At 39.1% G+C, this 25085-nt stretch overlaps 2 protein-coding genes across 3 annotated transcripts in view; one reads left to right on the top strand and one right to left on the bottom strand.

Moving 5' to 3' along the window:
* Positions 1-3023: 3023 nt before the first annotated feature.
* LOC106906654 (hepatitis A virus cellular receptor 1-like) lies at positions 3024-10673 on the bottom strand. The gene is made up of 2 exons (XM_088015713.1): positions 10410-10673; positions 3024-3677 (listed from the first exon to the last, which is right to left on the bottom strand). Exons 1-2 carry the CDS (start codon positions 10477-10479, stop codon positions 3154-3156), a joined length of 594 nt encoding a protein of 197 aa, XP_087871839.1. The 5' UTR covers positions 10480-10673; the 3' UTR covers positions 3024-3153.
* A 9309-nt stretch (positions 10674-19982) lies between these two features.
* The window catches only part of LOC106906657 (putative high affinity immunoglobulin gamma Fc receptor IB), a 75624-nt gene continuing 70521 nt past the window's right edge, over positions 19983-25085 (top strand). Inside the window, exons 1-7 of one of the 2 annotated variants that reach the window (XM_088015627.1) lie at positions 19983-20118; positions 20605-20640; positions 20759-21034; positions 21108-21353; positions 21434-21607; positions 21736-21822; positions 23515-24119. In XM_088015627.1, the coding sequence (XP_087871753.1) occupies positions 20088-20118; positions 20605-20640; positions 20759-21034; positions 21108-21353; positions 21434-21607; positions 21736-21822; positions 23515-23582 (918 nt within the window). In that variant the 5' untranslated portion in view covers positions 19983-20087 and the 3' untranslated portion in view covers positions 23583-24119. Of the gene's footprint in view, positions 20119-20604; positions 20641-20758; positions 21035-21107; positions 21354-21433; positions 21608-21735; positions 21823-23514; positions 24120-25085 lie in introns of those variants that run through there. The other variant, XM_088015626.1, reaches the window with a different exon arrangement.

Genomic DNA, 25085 nt, shown 5'->3' with positions numbered 1-25085 from the left:
CACAGACAGCCGAGCTGCTCAATTAGCCCCTCTCTTCTTCTCGTCTGTTCTGTTATAACTTGTTTGTCGAGTTGGACATTTATTAGTGTTTTACTAAAGTAAGCAAATTTTTTTAATACTTTCTTTATGAAAACTGGATTTTTCGTGGCTGTCCAAAAGCCCTGGACATTTCTTCCAATTGTTAATGCCCATCTTCACAAAGCAGTCATCTCCACATTTAGAAAATGAGACGAGCCGTTTCACAGCGGCAAGTCTGCACACTTTGCAGAAAGCTCACTTCTTACTGACGGACAACATTAACCATTCTCTGCCTCTGTACCATTCAGTGTTGAAACATTGGTCTCTCTGCCCAAATGTTCTGACTGTCTCAGAAGGTCCTGTATCTGTGTTTGATGGTGTTGCTGACGTCGGGGATTTCAGTGATAAAAAGTGGAAGTTCAATTTTGTCTGATTGTATTTTATTTTATTTTTGTTCAGTTCGTCTGTCATCTCTGCACTTGTATCTTGTTAGCTAGCTTTGTTGTTGGAATTCTCAAATGAACAAAATACAATGTGATTGGTTGTACTGTCCATTGTTCGTGGATGCCATTGATGGAATTGTTACTTTGATCTTAAAATAAAATAGTTCTTGATATTTAATTGGTTTATGTCATTTATAATGAGTGCACAGTGGGTTTAACTCTGACTGTCAAATGCACTGCGGTTAAAGAGATTTGGTGGAAAATAATCAAAAAAATGGTTAAAAGTGGGGAAAATTCACAAGACACGCTTTACCCAGAGCACTTGGAGGACGGAATAGAGTTTATTCCATTTTCAAAACTGGAGTCTGGAAAAATGTAAAAGACGGATAAATGCCGGCAGCAGACCTCATGAACTGCTGAATTCAGAGATTGACGCCGGTATTAAAGCATCATGTTTGTGTGAAGGTTTTGTCATAATTTCATCATCAACTTAATGGTTAAAAATCAATGCGTCAAGCTTGGTCCAAAACTATAGATGATGTGTGTCTACAGTTTCTTTGTACAGCATCAACTTTTCAGGCATGAGGTACAAATATTCATACACAGCCTGACATACGTGATCAAAACATACTTAAGTAATTGCTCACCTGCTTATTGCAAGTGCAAAATACGCACAATATGCCGAAGATGGATAGATGTCAAAAGCCACGATTGGTCCAACATTTGGAAGCTTAAAAAATATAATAAAATGGATGTCAAATATCCTCCAGCAATGCCAATTTAGAGCAGCAGGACAACCTAACGGTTCCATCGTCACGTTACGGCACAGCAGCTCTGCACCATCTGGATGCTGTGGGTCTGAAGTCAAAAGGAGCAGATTATATTTGCTGCTTGTTCCACAGATTGTGAGGGAAAAAGATGATCTGAGTGGAACAGATAACCAGCCAGACTGCTGACAATATATTTGCAGTAAAAACAAAATGAAAAACACCATGAATAAACTTTAATGTGCCTGTTATTTAGCACAAAAATTAATTTCAACAGAGCCAAAATGATCTGCTCTGGCAAAGTGTGGGTCAGCATTTGGTCCGACCCGTAAATGGACATGTGGGTCCAAATGTCTTTTTTTTTTTTCATCCCAACGCAGTTAGAAAGAAAACATCGTCACCGTTCTATAAATATAGAAATCTAATTTAATCTTTAAGCAGAACTGGTTGAGGCCTGGACCGGATCAGAGTCAAAACCTTTTTTTAGGTGTCAGCTCGGTTCCTGGTCCCAACCCGACCCGAAGCTGCTGCATGTGGTGAACCTTTGGGTGACCGTTATGATCTGGAGCCTTTTGGTCCAGATCTCAGTGCTGCAGGTTCTATCTGTGCCTCTGTCTGCATAGAAACACAGAGGTGTCAGTCACAGACTGTCAGAGTTACATGCAGCCTGTGGAAATGTCTGGTGGGACCAGCGGACGGGCAGGGCCGTAAAGTGGGGGGGACAATGGCCCCCTGACCCCACCTGTTCCGACACCTATGCTAATAATGAATGAAAAAGTGGTACTTAAAAGTTGTATCACTTTTCCTACAATTGTAGTGGAAATTTTCACTTTTGAGTGTGTTCACACTGCAATCTGATGTTAGCGATGCAGTTGGTGTTATTTAACTTACTTTAGATGCTGCGGTGTTCAGAGCAGCTCAGCTCTGAGCGCTGGCTTTAGAGTCAGTAAGGTCCGCTGCCCGTCTGCAGCTCCCGTTGCGTCGCTGGTAAAACTTCAGCTCGTAGCTGAGCTTGAGTTTGAAGTTGCATCGCTTCGTTTAGCACCAAAAACGAAACGGGGATCTGCTCCACGGTGGAGCCTCAACCCGCGCAGGAATCCACTGCTGATGAATGGCGGGTGATCCGGTCGGTCTGATTTGATCACAGTCACGTCATTCCAGGTCAAATTTAGATTTTTCCTGCATACTTTACAAAATGCCTTTCGGCCATTCCTAGTCTTTGAATCTCGGACCATCGAGCCAAAGTTGTGAAAACGTATATTTTTCCATGGTGAGGCGTAAAATGACTCAACACGTTAGGCGGCTCCAACACTGCGCATCCACACAGCAGCTTGGAGTCCATCAGTGACAGCTCAGGTCCTGCCAGTATAGTAGTTATTTTTTATACAGATTTTAGTCAAACTTAAAACAATAAGTGAGCGTCAATGGAAAATGAAAAATATTTTTGAAGGGATGAAGAAAATTTACTACCTTTTACCGGCCTTAATTTGAGGTAATTTATTACCTTTCACTACCGCGTAGAAACCCTGTGTACGCAAATAGATGCAGGCACATAAAGAAAAAAGGTGAAGGAAATATTGGTGGGACTGTCCCCTTCAGGCCAGAGTTGGTGGGGACATGTCCACACCAGTCCTTCAGGAAGTTACGCCTATACAAGGCATCGTTTAGTAAAATATCAGTACGTAATTTTAGTTTAAGACATCAACTTCTTACTTATGCTTATCAACTTCAAAATAAAACTATTCAAGTTATTCAATATTACATCTTAATTTAATGACAGTTTTGTTTTTATGCTGTCAGTCAAAATGACAGACAACAAAAAAGTCTCTGGTATCACCAGCAGAGCCGACCTTTCTGATAACTCATGAACATAGTTTGTATTTAAGGTAAAAGGAATCAAATTCAATTGATATTAATTATAAAGGTTAAAGGTCATGATCAATCAAACACTGTCTAGATATGTGACCTTTAACCTCTAGTCTGATCTGACTGAAGATCATCATCATCTGATCTGGATCAGAACCAGGAAGCTGCTGGTTCTGATCCAGAGACAAACTCTCACCTGGAGGAGGAGGAGGAGGAGGAAGAGGAGGAGGAGGAGGAGGAGGAGGAGGAGAAACCTGGAGGCTGACGGTGCTGATCAGTTTCTTTCCACTCTTGTCTTTAACGACTCGACACTGATACGTTCCACTGATGTCAGTCGTTGGGTTCTTCAGAATCAAAGACGCGTCTCCTTTCTTTATCTCACCAACCAGCAGATCAACCCGGTCCTTGTAAGATGGATGCTGGTTTTCTGGATCAAACTGAAAATTTCTGTACGTGAGGACAGATTCTGGACCCAGATCAGTTCTCCTCCACTCTATGACTGTGATCCGCCCCTGGTCAGGATCTTTACATGGGAGAATGAGGTAATTTCCAGGTTCAGCTGTCTTTATGAAGTTGTTCTGATCTGAAGGAGAGAAAACAGAGCAGAGAGGTCAGAGGTCAAAGTGGACTTTAACTAGACAGTGATCAGTGCAGGTCTCTGTGATGAAGACTCATCAGTTTCTGCTGCTGGAACAACAAACTCAGATCCATCAATATGAAGATATTCATCTAACAGAAGAAACATCAGGGTCAAAGGTCAAAGTCGGTATAAATATTGAGAAAAGAAAAAGATGTTTTCATGAAGACAATTTTAAATAATTTTAAAAAATATGGTTAAAAAAAACATAATCTCTGCAGGATTCTTTTTGTTGCCTTCCTCGCAGCATAATTTTTAGAAAAATCATTTGATCAAAACATCCATAAAAGCTTCATGAAAATCCAGCCACCAGTTAATATTTCACCTGCTTATTAAAGGAACTGAATAAATAGAAGATCTGAAACAAGCAGAGCCTCTGAGGTTTATTGATGATCTGAGCTGGATAATATAACACATATTTAATTTCACTTTGAAATGAATAATTTCTCAACTGAATTTAATCTCCAACATTCTCATTGCCCCATTTCCACTGGCTCTAATGGTCCCGGCTCCACTCCACTTATCCAGGTACGTTACCCCCCTTCAAATGAGATGAGCTACTGTTACTGTTGATATTATGACTAGTGTTGTTTCTGAATTTTTAATTAAAAAAATTATTTCTTGACGCACATCACTGAATGAGAAAGAGATTTATTAGTTTCCCGGGAAGCAAAAATAGCATGAGAATAAAAGCTATGTACAGCTACTTAAAAAAAAAGAAAAAGCAACCGAAATTGAACCTAAATTAGATTCGCCCAACTTCAGCCGATCAGAATGACTAGAAATTTCAGTTCAAATTTTAATTAACTGTAAAAAAACAGGAACCAATCAGAAACAGCGAGCAATCTACCGTTCACATATTATTAATTTCTGGTAAAGCTCCAGAGGTGTTAGCAGCACTTCCTTTAAAGATGCATCTCCTACGACCTGGTTAAAGCTGCTGTCTTACAGGTTATGAATTGGTCCCAGAAGCTTATAGACAGAAAATCTGTTGGACAAACATGTTGAGTTTGCCAGAGAGAAAGGCCTTCTCTTTGATAAGTGGTGCGCCGCATCCAAGGTCAACGATTATGACACTTTGAGTGAGCTAATATTGTTGGAAGTCTTTAAAAAGTGCATCCCTGACTGGGTGGTCTTGTATTTAAATGAACAGAAGGTGACCACTCGTTCGTCTGCTGCTGTTCTTGCTGATGAGTATGTGCTTACCCGTATGTCATCTTTCATTATTAATGAAAAGTCACATGTTAGCTCTGTGCTACAGTCTCAACTGGTTAAACCCACAGTTCCAAAGGAAAGCTGTGAGTGTTTCTATTGTCACAAACCTGGACATGTCATCACTGATTGTTTAGCTTTAAAACGTAAATCACAGCAAAATTCTGAACAAACTAAAGGTGTTGGTTTTGTGAAAACAGAACCCCAAAATAGGAGCACTGGTTGTAGTTACAAATTACCTGATCCTTGTTTTGAACCATTCATTTTCGATGGCTTGGTCTCACTGACACCTGATCCCTTTGATTTAAAGCCAGTTCGCATCTTAAGAGACGCTGGAGGCTCACACACAGTCAGTCATTCTCACCTGAGAGCGCGTGTGGTTACAACTTTGTCCGGAGGGGGATAGAGATGGGCTACGCTCCAAGACCAGTCCACAGAGTTTACGTAAAATCAAAACGTGTCACTGGATTTTTCCCAGTTGCTCTCTGCCCAGATTTACCCATAGATGGTGTACCACCCACGACCTGCACCCAAACCTAATGGTGTTTGTGCTCGAGTTGCAGTTGTAATCTGCACAAAATAATCAGCCTGTATTTTATTTTGGCGGGTCAAACTGATGGCACACTTTAAGTTCCGGGTCACAGGTGAATTCGGATCTCCTGCATTGCTGTTGCTGCCGTCACTGTGGCTAGCTGCTTGTGCTTGGCGTCTTCCAAACTTATGGAAGAATACAGCTGGATCGAGCCCTATGAACACAGCCGATCGATTATATTATTGGGTGTTTTCTGGCAACCGCTTGACGGCGAGTTGTTTGTTTTATGTACTTTGTTTTTTTTAATAATAGAAATGCGGTGGCGACACGCCCACTCAATCTATGTATTGGTGATTCAAAATTGGTCTTATTGATTAAAAGGTCGTTTTCTTTTTGTGAATTTCATGGCCGAATAGAGGATATATCCTCAAAATATTAAATAGTCCCTTTGATTTTTGTAAATTCATCCTTTTAGGATAGATTTAGTTACTTTTCATTGATTTTGTTGACGGCCTATAGAAATCTGGAATTGGTTAATTTCTTTGGAGTTGCACAACAAAGCAAAAGAAAAAAAAATTGTTTATTGAAACAATACTGAAGTCAATTAAGTTTAATTGACTCTTGAAAATGCACTTTAATTTGATCTGTAACATTAATGTGATCTTTAACTTGAAATTCATTTGAATGATTCCTGAGAAATATTTTATGGAATATAGCTATTTTTTTATTTTTTAGTGAATGTTTAGTTATTTTGCATAACTAAACATTGGATAACTGTTTAAATGTGAAGGCTAATTTGTTTTCATTTTTTATTTATGACCTTGTTTAGGTCAGGTTTTTCCCACCCCGTTTCAACCCAGGATGGCGAGCTACCGGATCACCGCAGCTTTGAGGCAGGACTTAATCGAACCAAACTACTTTCTCATTCTGGACCTATTGCCTTGGATCATGGACTAAAAACAGTCGGATTATTGATTGATGGACCATTAATCACCCTGGATTCAAGAACGGACTTAAAATTGGAAAAAAAACTCTTGGTCTCATCAGGGTTTATTGTTTTGTTATTGCTAATTTTTTTACTATAAACTTCTGAGGAAAAACACAAAATGTGTAAATCCGTCACAGTTATGACGGATTTATAAGAAACGTAACATCGATGTGCGCATTACCACAAGGTATGCTGGATTGACGAGGTATGACAGACAAAACACCTGCAGTCAAATACCAACGCAAAGCAAAGAACACAAAGTTTCTCCATCCAACAAAACCCACAAACGTGTCGACACAGTTTCACCCTCATCAATACAATTTGGCAGGGTCACATCCAAACGACACAGGAAGTGATTCGGTCACGTGGTTTTCCTTAAAGTGGTACGCGCACCGACACAGGGTTTCATCTTGTTTGCTTGGCGCATGTGCCGAGGTTTCTGTGTCGTCTGAACCATCACTAATTGTAACTGCTCTGGGCAGTCTGGAAGCATTTTGTTTCTGCTTGTTCAGTTTGACTCTGCTCTAGATTGTTTTGACAAGCTAGAAGCTTGTGTTTGGGAGGTTTGATGCTCCCTTTGTGTGTTTTTTTTTTTCTCTTTAGGGTTATCCGAGTTTACTTTAGACTGACTTACTTGGACATTTTGTAATTTAATTTGCACTTAAGATTATTCAGTTTGTTGGTGTGAAACACCATAAAGTGGGAGATTTTAATCAACGTAGTCAAGAAAATCTGCTTAAGAGTATAAGCCACCACATAAATTATTAGTATTCCAATGTATTATGTATGTTTTTTTAGACTGAATCTGAAAGAAATACCATGTTAAATCAAAAGGAAAAAAAGGCGGAACCAAATGCAGACAGCGTTTCACCAAGAGGCCAAAAGTGAGGAGCCCCGCCACCCCATCGCTCCTCAGGCTCCTCTTTCACTGAGGCAATTTATTCATGTTTCCAGGTTAGTAATGTCTGAAGCTGGTGAAAACTGTCCCCCTAAAGTGTAAAGTAGCAAGTTATTTAAGTAAAAATGTCACAATCACTTGCTTAGATGCTAAAAAGAGAGTGATTTCTTTTATAATTGTGGTTAGCGAGCCTTTAGCTGCAGCGGCCATTATTCACGTTGTTCCTACGTCCCATGAGGCTTTGTATGATTTATGGGCGAGACTTCTGCCGCTAACCAGAACCGCCATTTGTTTGCATATTAGCAACTCGCTAACCAGCTTTCCACAGAGGTTTTAGGTTATAAAATATGTGGGAACTCCAGGTCTCACAGCTTACATGTGGAAATAGTTTTACCGCAACCTACAGCTAATGCCGGGAGGGATGACGACTTGAAGAAATGTCTGTAAATAACCTGCACTAGCAAAGTTAGCTACTTCACTGACTCAGTTGCTTCAGATGCAGATTTTCTTCCCTTGACTTTCTATCCACACAATGAAATGAGCACAAAAAGCATTTTGGGTTTCAAGTTTAAAATTGTTAACCAACTTCTTTTTGTTTCTTTATCTGCCAGTAGGCAATGAAAACTACCGCCTTTGTTTTGGGAGCAGTTCAAAACACACCTGCTGCTGCAGCCACAAACTAAATGTGGTCTGATTATTAGAGAACAGCCACGAACAGCACAACAGTCCCGGGCTTCTGACGACTCTTTCCAGTGGAAAGTTGCTCTCAATAACAGGTTAATATCTGATTTAGTTCGGTTCTGGTCCAGTGGGGAGATTCTCTGTATTACGGTCTGGAGCAGCTGCGGTTATTTCTCCTCTGATTTGCAGCAACACTCAGCAACGGAGAACCTCGAGGTTCTGGTTCTGATGGATTAAATAAATACAGATATTTTATTTTGTCTTGTAAATAAAATTTCCAGGCCCAATCATAATGATAAAAACTCAGATCATGAACTTTATTATTTTTTAAATACAAATGAAAAATAAAATTCACATCACATCTTACAAAAGTGTCGTAAGATGACCTTGTGTAGTTCTGGTGTTTATACTGTCGGTGCAACTCAGATCTATGACAGATCTCAGATTTTCTCTGCTTTTCATTTTATTACCGTCAGCTCTTCAGAGAAACGAGCTGCTAGCAGCGATGCTAACTCACGGTCATTACGTTACAAAACTTAACGATCTCGTTCCTGTCCCTGCCTGTGATTAAACTCACAATTACGATCCTCTGCATGGAGCAGCTCCCTGATAGTAGACAGTGTGTCCTTTAAACAAGTTTTACTAAATATTGTATTATAACCATTAAATAATAAAATCATATGGTAATGACATCGCATACATGTCTGAGCTAAGCGTACGACTATCTGACAACATATGCTGATCTGACAGAACACTGGCATCTTTGTTCACCGCTTATTTGTAGTTTCCATCACTTCCGTGTTTTGTAGCGAGTTTGAAATTTTGCGACATTTGTTTTTCTTTTCTCTTTGCCCTTACGTCTGGCCATAGAATCATGACGTAGATCATTATACACTTTATTAACAGTTATATGGCATCCTGACTTAGCGGTAAAGTAGCTTAATGAGTTTTACATGGGCGTGTGTTGTAGTTCAGTGTTTTTCAACCACTGTTCCGCGGCACACTAGTGCACCGTGAGTGACCGTCAGGTGTGCCGTGGAAATTGTCCAATTTCACCTCCCGTATTTTCCAGACTTTAACCTGCTACTCTTTTTCCTACACTTTGAACATGCGACTTTTCTGTGGATTTTTTTTCAACCACCAGGGAATGATTCACTTCCTTTAGCAGGAAGTGAATCATTGGAAGTCAAAATTGTAAATCAAAGAAGAACGCATTAATTTTCATTTAGAACAAGCACATGCTAGCAGCAGGCATGACGGAGAAATGTTTTCAAACTCATATGATGCAGCTTCTAAGTTGAGGAGCATCGATCTGACAGTACAGGAGGGAAATAAAGCCGCTGCAGAGCCGGTTTTGTTCATTATTGGTAATACAATACATTATCGGTAAAGTCTACTTCCGGTCCCGGTTACGTACTTCTGGTATTCCGGTTTTGCTTTGGAAACAAAGGTTCACATGCAAGAGGCAGCATGGAAATGTTACCAGATGTCATCCACTCTGAATTGTCATGCAGGAACGCCTTAAGTTACATCATATGGCAGATTATACTGTTTAGTTGGATATTATTGTTGATTTTCCTGTAATGTTATTTCAGCAAACTTGAACCACTTAGTTTGGGTATATATGTCTCCACATGTTGAGATGGAGCGTATTTTTTGTCATTTCAGTTTTCACCACATGTTCATGAAGACAAACAAGCTGCAACTGAACTCCAGGGTCTTCATTTGTGGTTTAACTCGGTGTCACCAACAGCTACGTTGGAAACACTACAATCCTACTCAGTTGCACATTCCTTAGAATCGGAGTGCTCCGTTTATAATTACTCCAATTTTTTTATACGAAGCTGAAGTTGGTTTCCAATTCCAGCTTCCAATATCTAAAGGGCGATTCCACGTAATTTTTCACTACTTTCCGCATCTTTAATCAACTCTAGTTTAAAAACTACAACTCATAGACACTTCAAACCTGGACTAGATTATTCTTCTCTAATAGCAGAATATTTATAACCATGTTTGGGATTTATGAAACCTTTTTCTGATTCGTGAAAACTCAATAAAGTTAGATTTTCGCCATTTTTTGGCATCTAGATCGCCATAGATCTGCTCTAATTAAAAAACTACAACTCCTAGACTCTTCAAACCCTCCTCACCCCATCCCATCGCAAGGAGGCTACAGAGCCGAGCCGGGTCTGTGGAAACGCGGAGAAATAAGACTCTGCAGTAGAGCCGGTGGAAAAGGGGCATATGTTGTTCTTCCACAGCTCCATTTAATATCATTTTCATTTATGTCCATCTGGTCTGTAGAACTGATAAGCAGCAGTAGTTTGATGGGGAAGGATCTGTCTGTGTGACACAGCTGAATCTCACCTGCAGCAGCGACAAACTGCATGAAGACCACAGACAGCAGGAACAGAGACGCAGTCAGAGAAGAAGCCATGTCCTGGTTGCGTCGATCTCTCCGTCTAAAATTTAGATTCCTGCGACGTTTCTAAGTGGAAAACATTTTATCGAAACACAAAAAACATTGAAGTTTAACTTAGAACAGACTCAGCGCGCTGCCACAGAGATCTGCAGAGGCAGAAAGGGTGGGGCTGTAACTGCGCGATCTGTGCCAGGAGCAGGAGCCCTCCCTTCAGCTCATTTACGCATGCGCTAAAAGAAATACTTCCGGGATTGTATTTTCCTTTTGAATTTTATTGAAATTGTATAGAAGCCCGTTTTCGCCACATAGATCTATCTATCTATCTATCTATCTATCTATCTATCTATCTATCTATCTATCTATCTATCTATCTATCTATCTATCTATCTATCTATCTATCTATCCATCCTTATGGTACAGTACTTTGAAACATAACTTTGCTGCCAAAAAGGGATTTATTTGATTTTGTTGCTAAAGCAGCTGTAACTATATAGATATATATATCTATATATAGATATATATATCTATCTCTCTCTCTCTCTCTCTCTCTCTCTCTATATATATATATATATATATATATATATATATATATAAATTCCCTTCTCACCCTCTGTGGGTGGTCTCTCTCTCTCTCTATCTCTCTCTCTCTTTCTCTCTCTCTCTCTCTCTCTCTCTCTCTCTCTCTCTCTCTCTTTCATCCTCTGAGCTCGGGTCCTCTACCAGAGGCCTGGGAGCTTCAGGTTCTCCTCCAGTATCTTGGCTGTGCCTAGAACTGCACATTTCTGGACTGAGATGTCTGATGTTGTTCCTGGGATCTGTTTGAGCCACTGCTCCAGTTTGGGGGTGACTGCCCCGAGGGCCCCGATGACCACAGGCACCACTGTGGTCTTCACCTTCCAGGCCTTCTCCAGTTCCTCTCTGAGGCCCTGGTATTTCTCCAGTTGCTCCTTTTTCCTGATGTTGTGGTCACTTGGTATTGGTACATCCACCACAACGGCTTTCCTTATTGAGGATTAGAAAGGTGGCTATACTCTTAAATATCTAAGTAAAAGAAATAACGCACAGAGACGTAGTTCTTGCTGCTAGGCCATAGACGAGCCGGAGATTTATTACACTACCACGGATACCTCATTACAGTTTCTTCAGTTCAATACAAAAATCTTCATCGTCATCGTCTTGTCACAAAAATCTCCCCGAAGTCTTAATCTCGACCTGTTTTATACTTTTCCATCTTCATCAGTGTGTGTTGGAAAGTTTCAACCAATGGCGTGCTACTGTTGTTTTGCAGAAAGACTCTGGCACGATATACTGAGTGTGTATTGGGCGACCTTTAAAATATTTTGGACCTCACGAACTCAACATCTGCTCCATTTCAGAATTGCTGAATAGAACAATTTATCTCAAATTGTTGATTTTATCTTGCACCAACAGACATCCTTTCCAGTAAATTCTGGCTCCATTTGCCCTTTGCACGCAAATGGAAGGAAAGAATTCGGTCAGGTTGACCTAGTGCGAAGCCAAAGTCTCCGCCGAAGTGCCAGTGTCTTTTTTCCGCCAAACAACTCCTTAGATAGTATTTCCGCTCTTACATCCTCTGCTCTTTATCCACCACCACAATGTCCGGTTGGTTCTCCATTACCATCTTGTCTGTCTGGATCTGGAAGTCCCACAGGATCTTAGCTCGGTCATTCTCCACCACGTTGTGGTGGATGTAGCAATACTAAGTGACTACTCTCAGAAAAAACATATGCGTTGCGGTATGTCAACTCTGTTACAGACATTATAGACAGTGAGTGAAAAAAACAATAAATTCTAGCAGACTAAAATATTTTTATTCCATTACACCAAGTGTCCTACTACCCAAATACTTTAAATGGAGATGTTTTACTTAAAAATACATTTTAAAAAATTAAAACATACTCAACTTTTCACAGAGTTATTCGCATAGGGTCAAACGTTTTTCATTAGAACTCATTGAAAACCATCATTCTTTTAGAAATAAAATTGGTCAGTAATACTCAATCACAGCAGAAGTCAACCAACAATGTATATGGCGCTCTAGACAACAGTTTTCCTTTTTGTTTTTGTGAAAGTATGTCATAAACATGTCAACTCTGTTACCTAACAGAGTTGGTGTTAGTAACAGAATTGACAGGACCATAATAATTTAGAACTGAAAATTCTGTTACCATCAACTCTGTTATCCTGTTTGGTAACAGAATTGATCATTTCAAACATTTTTATTAAAAACTCCACTTATGAGTAGAAATTCTGAAAATACATGACACCAATGAGATAATGGTTTAAAAACCATTAAATAAACTTGTCTCTGATCAAAAATCTGTGGTATTTTTCTCATGATACTTTGGTAACAAGATTGACGTTGAAAACAATAACCCCTGGTGATTGTGATTTTTAGACTAAAATATTTCCCAGAGAATGGCACATAGACCTTTCTGTGTTTGAGGTCTTACAGGAAAAGTAAATGACTTAATTTTATGTAGTTTATATAGCCAAGGCAATTTCCCAGATTTACAGGGACAAAACCATATGGTAACAGAGTTAGCAGAAAATTCTTGGACACAAATTTTTTAAGGGTATAAAAATTTAAGGGTATTTTGAGTTAATTTAATGTGATGTTGTTATTAAATTGACCATTTAGGCAGTTTAAAAAAAAGATAGAAAAAACAAATTCACCAAAGAAAAATAATAAAACAGGTTTTTGCATCATTTTTCATGTTAATAAAAAAGACAGTACCCAACTCGGACAACAAGAAGTCTTGGTTTTTCAGCTACATAAAACAATTTTAAATGTATTTACTTAAATGTTTTTACTTGTTAAATATTATGATCCATTAAAATGAGTAATAAATTACTAAAACATTTAAAAATTTAAATATTTTAATATACCAGACCAAAAATAATGACTCTGGACATCAAATGTATCTGCAATTATAGAATCACTCACATACATAAAAAAATTATCAAATTCTATGAAATAACTTAGTTTTCTTTAAAATTAAATAATTACTTGCATAAGCTTATGTAACCAGGGTAAATTTTTCCGTTTCTTTTAGATTCACTTTTATTTATTTTATTAATTTAAAGATTTACTTAAAAACTGCTCCTTTCCTTAATTTCTTTTAAGCACAAAAATAAACCAAACAAGTTGAACCTCAACTTGTGATCACATGTAGCATGTTCATATCCTGCTCATGAGCTTCATCTAAAGAAAAGAAAAAGAAAAGATGAATAAAAGTTGATAATGATCATTTATTTTACAGACATTTCACCAACACACATAATAAAGACTTTTATATTTCTATCAATTAATCAAATTTTATTTGTATAGCACATTTCAGCAGCAAGACATTTCAAAGTGCTTTACATAATTAAAATAAAAACAGCATGTGAGTAAATCCAAATACAACACATTACTACCAAATATACATGTAAATACACCACTTGTTTGGTGACTGTGGGTCTGAAAATGAGTATGAAGTTTAACTTATATAATCAAATCCCTTTTACATTCAGTAATTCATAACACAAATAATCTTCCCATTTCCTGTATCCCTTCTAAAAAAACAAAATAAATAAAATAGCATTTCCTGAACCAGATTAAAATAATACATACACACATATACACACATACACATCTACCTGCATATATACATACATAATATATACCCATTTACACACACACACACACACACACACACACACACGCACACACACACACACACACACACACACACACACACACCCAATTGCCCAAGTCATCCACAGTGCTGTAATTCCCAGCCAAATTCATCATCCCTGTTCATCTTATTGTTGGGATTCCAGGGTGGGGCTGTTGGGGTTGTCTGTGTTTCTCCACCAGAGGGCGCCAATGGACTGTTTCTGGAGGGCGAGACCGGCTGTCGCCGGCCTACCTTCTCACCTGCTGGTGATTTGGTCATTAGGAGGAGCACAAAAGAGGGGAGCAGCCCACACTTTGACGCCAGAGTGTTAGACAGTAATGGAACTTCAGGCTTCCTATTTATCTCGCTGATCTTATCTCTCTGTGAAGTCCCCAGTGATTCCTGTGTGCCTCTTTGTTCAGGCGATTCCTTGTGATGCTGTGGTGGTTAGTGATGGGTAAATGAGGCGTCATGAGGCGTTTCGACTCATAGCAACACTGTATTGATACTGTGTCGATACTGTGTCGCTCAATACTGACACCTGCTGGACATTAAAAATTCCTACAGGCAACGTAGTGATTTGATGACCTAGTCTATACAATAAGATTTAAGTCTTTGTATTTTATTGAATATTATATGTTGTATTATGTCATATCTTCAGTTACATTTAAAATATATTTGATATACAGTCAATAAAGAATGTGAACATGAACCATAAAGTGAAAATTTAAGTGAATGTGTTTGGAATATGGACTGTTTTTTCCCACACATTTTTATTTAAAAAAAAAAGTTTTTACAACATTTTTGAAATTTAGCCTGTTACGCTGTTTTGACAAAACTTCTCCTGCTGTAGAAAAAAATTAAGTAAACATTACATAACATTACATTTACAGCGAATATTTTTCTTAGGGGTTGCGTTCCGAAAATAACCCGTGATAGGCGAAATCCGTGAAGTAGTTATAGAGGAATTTAAAGGTGCTATACTCATGCAATGAGTTCCTTTCTGACTTCTAGGTCAGATTGACCCAGTACATTTGACCCAGTACATTTCTTTTCAGTCAAAACATATCTTTTAACTATTAGTAGAATTATATTCCTCTACATAATTACCTTCATTTTTACAGTTATTACACTGCATAAATAAATATTCTACATTGAAACCAAAGAACAAAACCTGTTTTCAGGTCAGCGGATGTGCGTGTGCATCAACCGGGCCTTAATGTGATCCGCAGTCATTAAAGCGTCTCCTCCAAGCTGCTTTGCGAGATTCACAGCTGTATCTATGGCAGAGCGATGGATCTCATCAAACGAGCCTCCGGTCGGGTTCTGTTGCCTCTAGCCACAGTTTTTTTTTTTTTTTTCCAGGACACATCGAAAGTTTCAGTTTCCATCTCCTGAGTGGCCAATCTGTATTAAACACCGTAACGTTATTGGCACTCAGGTAGCGCGGAGATTGTTTTTACCAATCATAGGGTCAATCAGGACGAAGAACACTGTGGAAAAAAAAACTGCACAAAAAAATCTGCGAAGCAGCGATACCGTGAAAAGTGAACCGCATTATAGCGAAGGATCACTGTATATGAAATAATTTATAAAAAGCAACTGAGTAATTTGTAGAATGGCTGCATATCAGAGTTTATTCTAGGTGTATCTGGGACTTCATTCTCATGCCTCATAATGCCTCAGCATTGAAAAGGTGGATTTATTTAAATAAGACAGTTTAGTTAAACAAATGCGACACTTAACCTGCAGAACATAATATGAAAGTAAACTAAGTCAGTTTCAGCTGAATTTGGGTTCAGATAGATCAAGTAGAAACTGACAAGAACCGGATGAAGCAACAAAAACGAAAACAAATTTATTTTCCAGTATAAGATCAAAATGGTCCCACTCTGCGGAACCTTTCCTTTGAAGCTGCTCCATAGTTGATGCTGTAAAAGATCAAGAATTTGTTTGGCAAATGCTTTTGACAGATTCGCTTCCTTATAAACACAGTTTGGCATCCAGAGTCATTTTGAAACAGTTCCTGTATTGGTCACGTGACTTGCTGAAACCAATACGCGCACCGACACGAGTGTTGGTCTATGGGGCTTGATACATGCGCCGACGCGTCGGTGTTGCTGGACCCATCACTAGTGGTGGTTCACCACCTGCTACCAGACCCTGGGTGTTTCCTTGTGTCTGTATCTCCTCGTGACGCTGTGGAACGTACCCACGTGTAGCCCGAGTCCCACTAGTCTTCAAGCAGTTAAACCAGGGGTGTCCAAAGTCGGTCCCGGAGGCCCGGCATCCTGCATGTTTTATTTCTCACCCTGGTTTAACGCACCTGCATCAAATGATGGCTTGTTAGAAGCCCTAAGAGGAATATTGACAAGCTGAAAAGGTTGCTACCACCACCAGGGAGAGAACGAAAACGTGCAGGATGCTGGCCCTTGAGGACCAACTTTGGACACTCCTGAGTTAAACTAACCTTCCTGGATTTCCCCGTTTGCTGTCCCCTGTGCTCCTCTTCCTCGGATGTCACAGAACTTACCTGTCCGCCCTCCAATGCCGTGTACTCGTCAACGCAGACCCACCTTCTGCCAAGCAGCAACACCACACTGAATCTTCTACCCTGGTAACATCAATATTCCCCCCCTGACTCAGAACGCCTCCGACCCAAATAAGCTCTCAGCCCAGACTTCATATTTCCCACAGTCTGTGAACTCACCTCATCTTCTCTTCACCTCAGTGTTCCAGTCTCCAGTCGCTCCCTGGACCAGCAGCTCAGATTATTGTTCTGTTGATTCATTAAATCATTTTTACCTTTTCTTGTTCTCCATGTGTGTTCTTGCATGTGGGTCAGAAAACTAAAACCCATCATGACACTTACGATAACACCATGAGGTATGTTCTTAAAATGCCTCATGCTTGGAGTTTGCTTCAGCTGTTTAGTGAGTTTATTCCAGATCTTCACACCAATGACAGAAATGCTCAATCTTTTCTTCACTGTTCAAACATGTAAACTTCTGAAGTTGAGGTTTTCATGACATTAAAGCGTCTCCTCCAAGCTGCCCTGAGATTCACAGCTGGATCTCCGGCAGAGCGACGGATCTGAGCCTCCGGTCGGGTTCTGCTGCCTCTGGCCACAGTTTTTTTCCAGCTGGCATTCAAAGTTTCAGTTTCCAATCTGTATTAAATACCGTAACTTTATTGGCACTCAGGTAGAGAAGAAGAGCGGAGACTGTTTTTACCAATCATACGGTCAATCAGGACGCAGAACACCGTGGAAAAAAACTGCACAAAAAAAAATCTGCGAAGCAGCGAAACCGTGAAAGGTGAACCGAGTTACAGCGAGGGATCACTGTATATGAAATAATTTATAAAAAGCACCTGAGTAACTTGTAGAATGGCTGCATATCTGAGTTTATCTGGGACTTCAGTCTCAGCCTCATGATGCCTCAACATTGAAAATGTGGATTTATTTAAATAAGACAGTTTAGTCAAACATATGCGACACTTAACCTGCAGAACATAATATGAAAGTAAACTAAAAGCCAGTTTCAGCTGAATTTGGATTCAGATAGATCAAGTAGAAACTGACAAGAACCGGATGAAGCAACAAAAATGAAAACAAATTTATTTTCCGATATAAAATCAAAATGGTCCCACACTGAGGAACCTTTCCTTTGAAGCTGCTCCATAGTTGATGCTGTAAAAGATCAAGAGTTATTTTGGCCAGTGCTTTTGACAGATTGACAGATTTTCTTCCTTATAAACACAGTTTGGCGTGTTAATGTCATTTCGAAACAGTTCCTGTATCGGTCACGTGACTTGCTGAAACCAATACGCACAGCGACACGGGGTTTTGGTCATGGGGCTTGATACATGAGCCGACACATCGGTGTTTCCGGACCCATCACTATCCTTTACAATTCCCGAATAACATAAACTTGGTTTTATCTAAAGTTAGTGATAATTTCATTCATCCATCCATTTTCTTCCACTTATCCGGGGTCGGGTCGTGGGGGCAGCAGCTTCAGAAGGGAGGCCCAGACTTCCCTTTCCCCAGCCACTTGTTCTGTCTCCTCCGCTTCACCAACAAACATCTCCTACATACTTCAGATGAGAGACAACCTGGAAAAGTACAGAGAACAAGTTAAAGATCATATGGAGAAGGCTCAACAAAAGCAAAAGGTATGGTACGACAGACGTGCCCGTGAAAGAGAGCTGAAGACTGGCCAGAAAGTCTTAGTACTCTTGCCCAGTGGACCAAGTAAGTTGCTTGGTAAATGGCAAGGACCCTACACTGTGGTTAGAAGAGCAGGACCAGTGACTTAGGAAATTATCTGTCCAGAAAAACAAAAGTCAAAGCAACTGCTTCATGTAAATCTATTAAAGGAGTATCATGAAAGAAATGGATGTGAAGCAGATCCTGATGGTACAAGATGTTCAGCCAGAAGACAGTGCCATGTTGAAAGATGGGGAAGCTGAAATGAGTCCATGCAGAGAATTGACCAAATCTGAAGAGGCTCCAAAGCATCTGGCTCCTGATCAGTGGCAACAGCTGGGTGAGATTAAACGGTCTTTTCCATCTCTGTTTGCAGATGTACCTGGGCGAACTGAAATTATAACACACAAAATAACTTTGAAAGATACAACACCTGTTCGTCTTAAGCCTTACAGGATTCCAGAAAGAATGATGGATCCACTGAAAAGAGGTCCAGATGATGCTGGACATGGGAGTGATGGAGCCATCAAGAAGTGAGTGGTCAAATCCCATTGTGCTGGTTCCTAAAAAAGACTCAACTACATTTTTGTTCTGACTTAAGAAAGTTAAACAGCATTTCCTGTTTTGGTTCTTATCCCATGCCACGCATTGACGAGCCACTGGAAAGACTGAGGAAGGCCAAATACATCACAACATTAGATTTATGTAAAGGTTACTGGCAAGTGCCTTTAGATCCATCCTGTAAGGGATACACAGCCTTTCAGATTCCAGGAATGGGTTTATTCCATTACACGGTTCTACCATTTGGTCTTCATGGAGCACCAGCTACCTTTCAAAGGTTGATGGACATTATCCTTAGTGACTGTTCAAAGTTTGCTGCTGCCTACCTGGATGATGATGTGATCTACAGTGAAACTTGGGAGAATCACCTACAGCATCTAAAGGTTGTAATGGCAAGGATCCAGAAAGCTGGTCTCACTCTGAATGTGAACAAGGTGTGGTGTTGAGTTTTCCTTCCACACCACACCTCTCAGTGTAACATATATAATTTGGGCCCCCCAAGTTTAAAAGTCTAGCTCTGCCACTGTTCCCTGGGTGGCATTGCTGAGCTGCTTATTTTTTGGGTCCAAGAACTGAAGTTGCATAATATTCATCAGTTCCATCTAGTGCTGCCACAACTGCAACAAAGGAAAAAAGAAAAGAAGGGAAAATTATAAGAAATATACAAGACATGAACTTGCTGTAAATGATGGACAATCAGAAGAAAACATGACGGACCATAAAGAGGGATGGGTAACGATTAAAGTTTATGGCAAGAAAAAGATCAAACAAACCGTCCTGCTGTAGCGAACACTGCTGCAAAAACTATAAGACCTGTGGGAATAAAATTTGATGTGATTAACATAAAATATTACATTATAATCAAAAGTGGGGATTGTGATAAGTACATTGTATTATCAACAAAGTCATTATGTATTATTTGATAACATTTTCCACCACAGAACTCATGGTCATCTAAAATCAGACAATGTGAGGCAGCAGTTATGATAAATGGATGTAGTAATTTTTGAATAGTGAATAAAAATATTATAAAATTCTATGTTTCTTTGCATTTTGTAACATTGTCTGGAAGAAAGACATGCTAAAACCTTAACATGTAAAGGAAGAGGCGGACTCTGGTGGTTCCTCTAACTCTCCTCTAGTGAAACGGTTCAGTCAAAGTCAGAGACATGAAGGAAGCAGCTGCTCAGCGTCTGATCTGTAAGTACAGAAATAATGTTTAATAACTGATATGGAAATTAATGTAATATCCAGAATCCAACCAGAAAAGTTGGTTTGAATGTGAGAATATATTTTATGTAAATATGATGCAATAAAAAGTGTGATGTCATTGCAAAGTCAGACTGACAGCAGAAAAAAATTAAGTATTCAAGAAAAAGATCTGTAAATTGAAATACTAGCACAAGAAGTTTTTAAGATACTTTAAAGGTCAACTTTATAAATGATTCACATTTATGTAGAGAATCTGATGTTGGTTAAAACTCAAAGGTTTTTTAAATCAATCAATCAATAAAATTTTATTTGTATAGCACATTTCAGCAGCAAGGCATTTCAAAGAGCTTTACATCATAACAAAAACAAAAATACAAAGTCATGCAACATAGAATCAACAATCAAAACATTACATTAAATCAAGAGCCATAATTAAACTCATAATTTTAAAATAAAAATTTTATTTAATTTCAGTTCTGATCTCACTGCTGTTCTGGACATCAGGTCAAGGTTTGCAATGTTTCACTTAAAATATTTGAAAATATTTAAAAATGTTTCTGGATCAATTTTCTGAAAAGAAATAAAGAATTACTGCTGGAATAACAGGTGTGATCTTTATCTCTTCCAGTTCTCCCAGTTCGTCTGACTGTGAGTCCCAGCAGATCTCAGTTCTTTAGAGGAGAATCAGTGACTCTGAAATGTGAGGATGGAAACAGCTCTGATGGAGGAACTGTGAGGAGAAACACAACCAGGAAACTGTCTGAGTGTAAAGATGGATGGGGAGAAGCTGATGGTTCCTCCTGTATCATGACCTTCTTGCACCCATCAGACTCTGGCCTGTACTGGTGTGAGTCCATGTCTGGATCCTCCAGCAGCAGCAGCAGCATCCAGCTCTCTGTCTCTGGTAAGATCAGACTGTGGAGTTAGTGTTGCTGTGTGGAAATGGATGAAATGCTGTAGTTTGTCTCTGTGTTGAGGTGGATCAGTGATCCTGCAGAGTCCTGTCCTCCCTGTGATGGAGGGAGATGACGTCACTCTGAGCTGCAGAGCAAAGAGTCCAGCCCACAACCTCCCAGCTGCTTTCTATAAAGATGGCTCCTTCATTGGTGATGGACCATCAGGTCACATGACCCTCCTCCATGTCTCCAGCTCTGATGAAGGCCTCTATAAGTGCAGCATCAGCGGTCAGGGAGAGTCTCCATCCAGCAGGATCTCTGTGGAAGGTCAGAGGATGAAAATATTGATTAACTTTGGTTTTCAAAAGAAATTGTTGGGCAATTATTTAATAAAAACTTTATTTCAGAGAAACCATCAACCACATCGTCCCCATCAACTCCTCCTCCTCCTCCTCCATCATCATCATCATCTTCATCTTCCTCCCAGTTTCTCCTCTATGATCTCTCGTCTCTATCAGCTGGTTTTGTTCTGGTTTTACTGGTTCTGCTGGTCAAACGTCACATTAAGAGGAAATCTAAAGGTGAGATCAATATAGTTCATGCAAATGTTATTCTAAATTATTTTAGGTGTGAGTTTTTATATTTAAAAAAAAGTCTAATGATTTCTCAGCCGGAGTAAAATAATTTAAATAAAATAATTTATTTTCAGGTAACCAGGAGGTTGAAGAGAACAGATTAACTCACACTGATGTTAAAATATCACAGCAGGAAGAAAAGAGAAACAAATCAAATGAAGGTAAAAAATGTTTGTTTTGTTTCATCTGTTAAAAACTAAAGAACTGAAACTGAGTTTCTATTAGTCAGAATAAATTCATTTATCAATTAGATGTTCAAATATTTTATGCAAAACCTCCAGACAAATAAACATTGATAGTTTTCCAATTTTAAATATTTGAATCACAAGAAAATGTGTCACTATTATGAATTAATCAGTTATATTAATATCATGTCAATAAACCTTTTAATCACCTAAATACTATAAAGTATTGGATCAAAATGAAATTCCTGTTTCTAATATATTATATTTTCATGTTGTGATGTGAGATTTTTTTATTTTGTTCATTTTATTTCTAACATAAAATGAGTTAAAATGTTTGATCCAAACTTAAAAACTAAATAATTCCAGTTCGTCTCTGTTAGTCTTTAGTTTATTTCAGCAGGTTAAAGTTAAACTTTGCTCCTCTGACTCTTTGCAGCAGTTTGTGGTTTTTTGCTAACTGACGCTAACAGACTCTGAGGTCGTCCAGTTTCCTGTTTCAGGTTGCCATGGCAACGCTGCAAACCCAACAGGTTCACTGCAGGAGCGATGAACAGTCACTGAAATACAGTTTAACATTTTAAACATGTTTAGTTAGTTTTTCATATTCGTGTCGTCTGAAACTTTAACTCTCCAGTTTCTGTTTGAACCTTTAATCTGATTTTATTCACATCAGAGATAAAAGTCATCAAACTCCTGGTTTGTTTTAATGAAGACGATGAGAATCAGGAAATGGTTCTGGTTGGACAAACTGGGACCAGAAACCAGTTACTGTCTACTGGAGGAATTCAGGGTTTTAATTTAATCAGTGAAAAACTTTATTATGATGTGTAGAAATTTAAATGAGGATCAAATGAGATTTTATTTTAGGAAGAAAATCAAATAATGGAAAAAAACATCAGCATATTTTGACAGATTTTTGTTCACAAAAGCTTTGTGAAAAAGAAAAATAACCAAAACAAATTAAAGTTTAACCTGAACTGACAGAGAGGATGAGTTTATACTGACTTTAATATAATATTAATTATTTTAAATGTCCAGATTTTCACTTCAGACTCAGGTTTCCAGTTTGAGCTCCTGAATAAATGTTTAGTTTCCATCAGTGAAATAAACAGAGTCTGAATCTTTGCTGTTAATTCAGTCAGTGACCAGTTGGTCCTGGTTTCTTCCTCTCTGAGCCTCACATAGAAACGATCCTGTGATGATCATCAGAGATCAGGCTGTTTTTCATGCCTGACAGAAACATGTGAAGCTGCTTTAGCTGCAGCAGCAGGCTGAGCCTCAGGCTGTGGTTTGGTCTTCAGCTGTCGACTCAAACCTGACAAACTGTTTGCTTCTCACTGTGAAGTGGAGACGTCTCACTGGGTGAATAAAGGTGAGAAGCTTTGAGGTTTCAGCTGCTGGTAGAGACCAGAAAACGCTTCCTGATGCAGCCAACCTGCTCTAATGCTGCACTTCAACACAAATATTACAGCAGTGCTGCTAAAGAGGCTAGCCTAGCTGCAGCTAAAGAGGCTAGCCTAGCTGCAGCTAAAGAGGCTAGCCTAGCTGCAGCTAAAGAGGCTAGCCTAGCTGCAGCTAAAGAGGCTAGCCTAGCTGCTGCTACAGAGGCTAGCCTAGCTGCAGCTACATGATTCAGCTCCAGTGATTTGATGTTTTCTTCTTCTGCAGCTCTGAGGCGGCGCTGCTTCACTGCTGTTCTGTACGCCACCAGGACAGAAGAAGAAGAAAAACTTTGATGCTGAAACTCCTGGATCCACTGACAGCAGGGAGAAAACATCAGTTATACTCTGATAGCTTCTGTTATAAACTGGAAACATTATAAAGATGTTCATTCAGAAGAATCTGATTTATGATCATTACAATAAATAAAAGCAGAATAAAATCAACTTCAGGTCCAGAAAAATGTCCATCTGAATGTTTTAGTTTCTTCTCTGTAAAACCTCATGAATGTATTTAATGTTTCATTCTCATGTTTCCAGAAACTGTTTTTATTTTAAATGTCTGAACTATTAAAACTTCAGCAGCTTCAGCCTGAACATGATGTTCCTGTCTGTCTGTCTGTCTGTCTGTCTGTCTGTCTGTCTGTCTGTCTGTCTGTCTGTCTGTCTGTCTGCGGCTCAGCAGTGGAAACTTATTTACATGTGAAGGAAACTAAACCCAAACCTCAGAATGAACCTGTTAATCCCTCAGTGTGTTAAACCAAAGCAGCTCCTTCAGGTTGTTTTCTGTGTTTTTGTCTAAAAATATCTTTGAAATAAAATAACTCAAATGACCCAGAAGTTTTTTCCCCTTATTTATCATCTTTATTCTTAAAATTAAAGTTTACATTTATTCTCATAATTGTAACTTTATTCTGTAAAACAAAAGGAACAAAAACCCAGATGATCTCCTGGTTCAGTTTAAACTGATTAAAGCTGAAACGTTTTGCTGTAACTCACATGTTGGATTTCTGTCTGATTTACATAATAAAACCCATAAATTAGATGATAAATCATCCATATCTGCCCAGTCCCAGTGGAGATCTGGACTCCAGTTCTCCCAGTGGATCTGGACTCCAGTTCTCCCAGTGGATCTGGACTCCAGTTCTCCCAGTGGATCTGGACTCCAGTTCTCCCAGTGACTCTGCCTGGATCAGACTGGAGGGTTTCACTGGTTTCGATCCAGTTGGTTCCTCTGAGCTCCAGCTGCAGCTTTAAGAATCCTTCATGTTTTACCATCAACCATCAGTGAGTTAAAGGCATCATGTCTGATCAACCAGAGGATCAATAATCGATCAATAAACCTGCTGCTTGATGGGATCCAAACATCATTTATCATCATAAATGATGATAAATGTTATAAAGATTTGAATAACTTTCCTGAAGTTTAGCAGGATGAAAAGATGAAAGGCTGAGACGAGCCAAGCTCTGCTGCCACCTGGTGGACAGACACTGCAGGTACACATCCTGGAAATCTAAAAAGACAAAAATCAGCTCTGGACAAAAATAAATAGTTTCATCAAATGTTAAAAACCGACTTTGGAACATATTTCAGAAAATAATAAATCACTTTCAGAATTTCAGAAAGAGTTTGTGAATCAAACCAGGTGTGTGAGGATCTTTGCTCTGATTGGCCAGAACTGCCAGGGGGCGGGACAGAAACCAGACCAGTTGATTAATCTGATCCCATCAGATCAGCAGCAATGGATCAACAAAGCCTGAGTTCAATTTAATCAGAGTTTCTGTCTGGACCTGCAGTGG

This window comes from Poecilia mexicana, unplaced genomic scaffold (assembly GCF_051168715.1).
Source record: "Poecilia mexicana isolate PSO_F unplaced genomic scaffold, ASM5116871v1 scaffold_18, whole genome shotgun sequence".
NCBI classification, from domain to species: domain Eukaryota; kingdom Metazoa; phylum Chordata; class Actinopteri; order Cyprinodontiformes; family Poeciliidae; genus Poecilia; species Poecilia mexicana.
The sequence above is the reverse complement of the archived record's forward strand: the minus strand, read 5'-3'. Positions and strand labels throughout refer to the sequence as shown.